The sequence below is a fragment of the Nannobrachium achirus genome (assembly GCF_963921795.1).
Source record: "Nannobrachium achirus genome assembly, chromosome: 1".
NCBI lineage: Eukaryota > Metazoa > Chordata > Actinopteri > Myctophiformes > Myctophidae > Nannobrachium > Nannobrachium achirus.
In genome coordinates, this window is record NC_137810.1 from 599,767 (window position 1) to 608,153 (window position 8,387).

An 8,387-nucleotide genomic window follows, 5' to 3' on the forward strand; every position below is an offset into this window, starting at 1 on the left:
CACACACACACACACACAGCGTAGCAGCATGTTCATTGTTGTTTTTCCTCCATTATAGCCTGTGCTGCAGACGTCCTGTATAAATGCTGCTGCATTTTCTTTGTTTATTTCTGTGCAGAAATAAATCATGCCACAGATTTGGCTAACGTGAAAAACCGTCTCCTCATCATCTTAACACAACGCAGAGCAGTATCGAGGGTCTTCTAGCAAGTAGACCCAGACCGGCTACATTGGTGCCGTGTGACCCGTCCCACATCGTGGATCAACGGATCCGGATGGTTGTCGAACATCAGGACAACAACGACAAAATAAGGTTCAGTTTTGAAAGGTTATATTGAAGTAACTTTGTTACAGTTATAAGGACATTGGGGAATTGGTTATTTATGTATTTATTTATTTTTCCCTTAGAGAGGAAGAGGCAAGGTTTGAGAAAAAAAAAACTTAGTAAAGTGTCAAGTAAAAATAAGGGAAAGACAAAAAAATAAAAAAACCTTTCCACTGCTTATTCTGACAGTGTTTTCTGTTTTTGTACATAACACATCAACCAAGTCATTTGAAAAAGAGATGGATTCTGTAAATGTGAAACCTGTTCATACTGTTGATTCTAGTTCTGTGAGGGGGGCAGAACTTTTTACCTCTCCACTTTCTGGTTTGGGGCCCAGCTTTTTTGAACCCGGGTCTCCCGCGTGAAAGTCCAATATCTTAAAGGAGTAGTTCAGCCCCAAATGGCTTTTTTTCTATTGATTACTCACGCCATGGAGACTTGAGTTCAGCAATATTTTTGTTTTTTTATCGCATTCAATTATCGCAAGACAATAATTTGATTACAATAAATTTACCCCCATTGATTCCGAATGGGGACCCACATGCATTTAGGTTACTACAGATAGTACCATAAAAGAGCTACATGTTATAAACACAGGATAGTATTGTATACAGATAGTACCATAAAAGAGCTACATGTTATAAACACAGGATAGTACTGTATACAGATAGTACCATAAAAGAGCTACATGTTATAAACACAGGATAGTATTGTATACAGATAGTACCATAAAAGAGCTACATGTTATAAACACAGGATAGTATTGTATACAGATAGTACCATAAAATAGCTACATGTTATAAACACAGGATAGTATTGTATACAGATAGTACCATAAAAGAGCTACATGTTATAAACACAGGATAGTATTGTATACAGATAGTACCATAAAAGAGCTACATGTTATAAACACAGGATAGTACTGTATACAGATAGTACCATAAAAGAGCTACATGTTATAAACACAGGATAGTATTGTATACAGATAGTACCATAAAAGAGCTACATGTTATAAACACAGGATAGTACTGTATACAGATAGTACCATAAAAGAGCTACATGTTATAAACACAGGATAGTACTGTATACAGATAGTACCATAAAAGAGCTACATGTTATAAACACAGGATAGTACTGTATACAGATAGTACCATAAAAGAGCTACATGTTATAAACACAGGATAGTATTGTATACAGATAGTACCATAAAAGAGCTACATGTTATAAACACAGGATAGTACTGTATACAGATAGTACCATAAAAGAGCTACATGTTATAAACACAGGATAGTATTGTATACAGATAGTACCATAAAAGAGCTACATGTTATAAACACAGGATAGTACTGTATACAGATAGTACCATAAAAGAGCTACATGTTATAAACACAGGATAGTACTGTATACAGATAGTACCATAAAAGAGCTACATGTTATAAACACAGGATAGTATTGTATACAGATAGTACCATAAAAGAGCTACATGTTATAAACACAGGATAGTATTGTATACAGATAGTACCATAAAAGAGCTACATGTTATAAACACAGGATAGTATTGTATACAGATAGTACCATAAAAGAGCTACATGTTATAAACACAGGATAGTATTGTATACAGATAGTACCATAAAAGAGCTACATGTTATAAACACAGGATAGTATTGTATACAGATAGTACCATAAAAGAGCTACATGTTATAAACACAGGATAGTACTGTATACAGATAGTACCATAAAAGAGCTACATGTTATAAACACAGGATAGTACTGTATACAGATAGTACCATAAAAGAGCTACATGTTATAAACACAGGATAGTACTGTATACAGATAGTACCATAAAAGAGCTACATGTTATAAACACAGGATAGTACTGTATACATATAGTACCATAAAAGAGCTACATGTTATAAACACAGGATAGTATTGTATACAGATAGTACCATAAAAGAGCTACATGTTATAAACACAGGATAGTACTGTATACAGATAGTACCATAAAAGAGCTACATGTTATAAACACAGGATAGTATTGTATACAGATAGTACCATAAAAGAGCTACATGTTATAAACACAGGATAGTATTGTATACAGATAGTACCATAAAAGAGCTACATGTTATAAACACAGGATAGTATTGTATACAGATAGTACCATAAAAGAGCTACATGTTATAAACACAGGATAGTACTGTATACAGATAGTACCATAAAAGAGCTACATGTTATAAACACAGGATAGTACTGTATACAGATAGTACCATAAAAGAGCTACATGTTATAAACACAGGATAGTACTGTATACAGATAGTACCATAAAAGAGCTATATGTTATAAACGGCTAAAGTAGAACAACAAAGATCCTCCTAGAGCTCATGGAAGGTTGTTCTTTCAGGTCGTCCAGAGAACCTCTGTTTGCTGAACAACACTTCTTATGTCTGACAAGAGGTGAGACCTACACACACACACACACGCACGCACGCACACACACACACACACACACACACACACACACACACACACACAGAGTGGTGATTTGGTATTTTCTTTTCAGGGCAGATGGTTATTTATTGACGTCATGTGCAATAGCACATGCCTCTAGATCAGGGGTTCCCAAACTTTTGTGTCTCAGGTCACCCCATAAATATTGTTTTAATCCGAGGCACCCCTACATTATAATTTTCACTATTTTTGTGCGACAGTCTTGTATGATGAAGCAGGGCTTTGCTTTACTAAAAGACGTACACATATGAAACTTGGAGATACGAGGTTTCTGCCCGACAGTGACGATATTTTAGTGATTATGTTGCGAGGAAAACATTGAGATAACAGCCATTTTGGTTAGAACTGACTGAAAATAACTGTGTACTTCAAGTTTAAAATGATACAAAATATTTTTTCAAGTGTCCAAATAAATTCCAAATATTATCAAATGATCTCGCGGCACCATTGAACTGCCGTCACGGCACCCCAGGGTGCCCCGTCACCCACCAAACCCCTGCTGTAGATGTGCGCTTACATGTGTGCATGCGAGCAGAAAAGCTGATGGTGTATGATAGCCAACTCATGACAAGCAATAGAATATAGCTTCTTGAATAACATAAATTTTTCTTAAATTTACAGTTTATAGTTTTCTAGTTCAAGTTAATTCAATTAGAAAATACAACGATGCAGTAGAGAAACTAAAAGTTTGCTTTGAACGAATATCAAACAGAATATTCCAGGTGACAAGAGGTGTCTTACTAGTGATATGTATATACTAGTAAGACACCTCAGGGTGACTTGCGACCTCAGGGTGACATGCGACTTCGCCCTTGCGCCAATTCCTTGGCCATCTGGCCAACCACAGCGTTTCTCTGACTATTCTAGTTGTTGTCATTCTGGGGAGAGTTTTTCATGTTTTTTGTGAGGGTATCAACCCTAGGAGACACGGGGAGAACATGCAAACTCCACACAGAAAGGCCCTATTACCAACCCCACCTAGAGTGTGGGCGCTGATGACGCGGAGGGAGGAACACACCGCCCATATATGTCCTTAATATTGATAACATAATATCCTTAACTCTTTTAGTGCTAAAACCGAATATTTTCGGTTCTTTTTTTCATTCCAATTTGCTATTTTACTTACCCTGAGCTGCTAGTAGCGACGTGGGTGGTCCTGGCTCGTCCATCGCCTTCCAACGAGCCATGCTACATGTTGCGACGATTTATTCCATTGAAAATGGTTTAGAATAAAGTTTAGAGCCCCCCCAAAAAAACTCTATTTTTGCAAGACGTATTAAGGTCGGTTCCTTCAATAAAATGAATTAAATAATCGGAGGCCTCAACGAAGCCCTGGTCTAGCCCTGGATCCAAGCCGCCTACCAAGCACTCTTCCACCGGCCCGTAATCGGGTAACGTAGCCGAAACGCGCCGCCCAAAACAATACAAAGTCACATCTTTAGAACTCATTTTCTCTGAATTGTGTTCCGATTGCAGTGGAAAAGTTTTTTTTTGCGGCTGAATAGCTTCAGATCGGTCTTCTAAAAAAATAAATAGCCGATAGCTAACTGTTAGCTCTCGGCCTCCACTTCACGTTCATAACACTGTATGCGGAAAAAACACAAGCCACTTCTTCGTGGGTACCCGGATGTTACTATGAAGCCTTATGGAGGAATGGCTGGCACTCTAGCGGCCACTTGCGGTCCCTGGCAGCCAACAAGTTAATAATGTCCTTAATATTGACAATCGCTGCGTTTCCCAAAGCGATTTTGAGTGCTCGTAAGCTCAGGCATGGTCGTAGAGACCAAAATCGTCCTTCGCAACCTGCGCAGGCACCTGTCAATCAAGAGCAACGAGGGCTTTCAGGAAACCGGTCGTCTCGTACAATGGAACCAAATAGCTGTGATGACGGTTGAATGCACACCTCATACGAATGGCCATCGTAAGGAGGATTTTAGAAGCAAACACCTTTCCCGCAAGTTTCCCACGATTGCTGCAGACGTGTCTGTACGATGGTTTTTTTAAGGGTGCGCCGGGGCGCCCGTAAGCACCCTTCATAGAAAACTGAGCACTATATAACTAAGTATAACTATGAAAGTTTATTTAAAAAAGCTATCTAAGTCTTGTGGATGGTAGAGTAGGCTATTCTACACACCTGCTATACAAAATAAACAAGTGAACTATATATTTATATTTATATAATAAATAAATAAAACATACAAAGGTGAACTATATGTTTTATGTTATGCGTGTCGCTTGCTTTGATATAGGTCCATAGGCTACTGAGAAATAGCGCACCACAACACACACTTACATAAAAAATCACACCACCTGTGAACTGATCGGTGGTTCCCCCCCCCCCCCCCCCCCCCCGTGTGTGTGTGTGTGTGTGTGTGTGTGTGTGTGTGTGTGTGTGTATGTGTGTGTGTGTGTGTGTGTGTGTGTGTGTGTGTGTGTGTGTGTGTGTGTGTGTGGCCTGGCCTGAACAACAGCGCCCCTCCCTTAACATGTGTGGTCAGAAAAGGTACTACACCACAGGCTTGAGGCTACATACAGACCCACATACAAACCCACATACAAACAAACAAACATACCTACACACACGGCCACGCTATGGAGACGGTGTGACCACCGCTCAAAAAGAACAAGTTTATAGGCTGCCTCATTTGTTAAGTGGGTCCGTGGACCAGTGGGGGTCCCCTCTCCCCAGCTAAAAGGCATGCAGTGATGCGTGAAAGCGGTGAAAGAACTCGGATCATCCAGTCGTTAGTCCAACACACAACCCCTCGTGCCAACACGGCTATGGGAGACTCAGTCCGCTCAGACAGCGTGTTGCTGCCAGGCACTCATCATCCTACACTCTGAGAGTTAGCCTACATTTTTGAACCATTGGGTTCCTAACTTCCAAACTAAAATATAACAGCCCTGCCTCTTTAGCCCCTTGTGCGTCGTGCCAACACTGAGGTAAAGAGACAGGGCTGTTATATTTTAGTTTGGGACGTTTGGAGTTAGGAACCAAATGGTTCCAAAATCACAACTCACAAGTTGAGAGTGTAGGATGATGATCGCCTGGCTCAGCCCACGGACTGGTTCTCCAGCGCTGAGTCTGAAATCAGGCTAGGATGATGAGGGTCCATTGGTTCATATAACTAATTGTAACCCTATAATTATTACAGCCAAGACGGGGCGGACAACAGCCTTAGTAACTGACCACAGCAGGCTTAATAGCATGACGGGTAGTGAGTTGGGCTAGGCACTGAGAGCTTCGGGTTCGACTCCCGCTTCAACAGATGGGACGATACAGAGATTCCCCGAGTATCATTTTGAGAACCAATACTCTAGTCTACAATACTGTCATAGTAGGGTTAGCCTATAAAATAAAACAAATACATATTTAAGACGGGCAGTTAAGTCCATTTGTGCAGTCAGTTATAAGCCTACCTACAGGCAACAGCGCTTTGCAGCTTTGCATGTTTCAAATTAAAACAAGGGGTTTGTACAGTCAGTTTAGCTGCTATTCTATACACCTGCTATACAAAATAAACAAGTGAACTATATATTTATATATAGTACAAAGGTGAACTATATGTTTTATGTTATGCGTGTTGCTTGCTTTGATATAGGCTACTGAGAAATAGCGCACCACAACACAAGCTCCAGCGAAGACGGAAGGGACAACAGGCTTGCAGTATTAATACACAGCCTTATTAGCATGACTGGTTGCGTGTTGGACTGACATGCTAGAGCCTCGGGTTCGAATCTCGCGTCCGCGGTGGCCACATAAAGATCCCCTGGGACTCCCGTGACCCCACCTTGAGGACCAATTCTCTGCAATATGGTGTCAAATAGAGACCTACAAAGTAATAGATGTTATTACATCTACATAACATGGTATGTCATAGACTTTAGAGTTTTAAATTAAAACAAGGGTTTGGTGGTCATATATATATATATATATATATATATATATATGTGAGGTAGCTTTTATTATTATTGGTGGTGGGTATGGTGTTCAGCTGGTGCACTGCTTGGTGACTGGTGAAAGGTGTGACGAAAGGTGGTGAAGTCAGAACAGCTCAATGAGAGCCTGTCTGGTCCGGAGGCCAGCTTGGTAGAGTACGTCTCTGGGTTCGTGGGGGTCGGGAGGTGGTAGTGGTGGGTCCTGGTCGTCATCATCCTCGTCGTCCTCCTCATCCTGCTCCACATCGGGTAGCCCAGCGCGGACAGCTATGTTGTGCAGCATGGCTGTGACAACAATGACCTGGCATGCCTTCAGGGGGGGTAGGCGCAGACCACCAGCGGAGCGGCTGAGGCAGCGGAACCTGGCTTTCCACCTGCCAAACACACGCTCAATGTGAGTCCTGGTGGTGGTGTGGCTCTCATTGAAGGCTTCCTCCGCTGGTGTTTCTGGCTCCGGCACCGGTGTAATCAGGTAGGAGGGGATAGCCACTGTCGCCGAGGAAAAAGCTTGCACCATACTCTCCCCTGGCCGCTCTCTCTCCCACAGAGGAATTCTCCCACATAAAGGCATCATGGGTTGCTCCTAGCCATCTGGCGACGATGTCCCTGATCAGGCCGACGTCATCCACCACCACCTGCACATTCAGCGCTGTGAAGTGCTTCCTGCACACCCAGCACGGGTCCACCAGGACTGGGTTGCGGAGTGGAATCAGGGTGCCATCCAGCAAACCCATCACCCGAGGGATCCCAGCCATGTCGTAGAACCCCTGGTGGACTGCACGGACCTCCTCCCTGGTGGTGGGCAGCTGGATGTGCTGCCGTGCATGGCGCACAAGGATCGGTGTCACGGCTGCCACACACCGTGACACCGATGCCTTGCTCAGGGCGGTGCCATCTCCCACCATGTGGAAGATGCTCCCACATGCGTGAAAACGCAGCGCAGCCAGGACCTGCACCTCCGGACTGAGCGCGAAGTTCCGCTGAGTTGGTCTCCTAACGTGGGGGGCTACCACCTCGACGAGGCGCAGGATCTCTGCCCTAGGCAGCCTATATCGGCGTATCAGAGCACGGTCTGTCATCGTATCTAAATGACTTAGGTGCTCTCTGCAAAAAGCATTCACATACGTGAGTTGACTCCGCGCACGGCGACGCCGTTGAGCGAGAATAAAGTGTCTAGCAGCCATTCTATCTCACACATGTGTGAGGGAGACGTGCCTTGATATAGACAGGCAGTCAATCACTTGATTGTTTCCTGCTGTCTCATCTGAGTGAGGGAGTGGTAGAATGTATCTATCAGAGGCGTCAATTGGGTATGTTGGCTACACAGGAAAATAACAAAATGTACTGTAATCGTGCCTGTTGCTAAGGTATGGCAACATGACTGGTGTCTTGCACGCGCACGAGGGCGCTCGTGCAAGACACCAGTCATGTTGCCATACCTTAGCTTTTTCTGAACTGACGCTGCTGGTATCTATGATGCATGTTGGTTTTTCCTCCCCGTAGGCTAATGATCTATCTAGCTATCGCAGAGGGCGCACGTGCGCGTGCATGTGTGTGGCTGTCACTGTGTACCAATACTTTTTTATTAAAATCCACAATCTAATATTTGCAGAGAATC

At 42.8% G+C, this 8,387-nt stretch overlaps 1 protein-coding gene across 1 annotated transcript; it reads right to left on the bottom strand.

Moving 5' to 3' along the window:
• Positions 1-6,875: 6,875 nt before the first annotated feature.
• On the bottom strand, positions 6,876-7,848 carry LOC308304588 (putative nuclease HARBI1; the record flags this gene model as incomplete). Its single annotated transcript, XM_080749216.1, has 2 exons — positions 6,876-7,307; positions 7,390-7,848. 2 exons carry the CDS (start codon positions 7,846-7,848, stop codon positions 6,876-6,878), a joined length of 891 nt encoding a protein of 296 aa, XP_080605342.1.
• Positions 7,849-8,387: the final 539 nt, after the last annotated feature.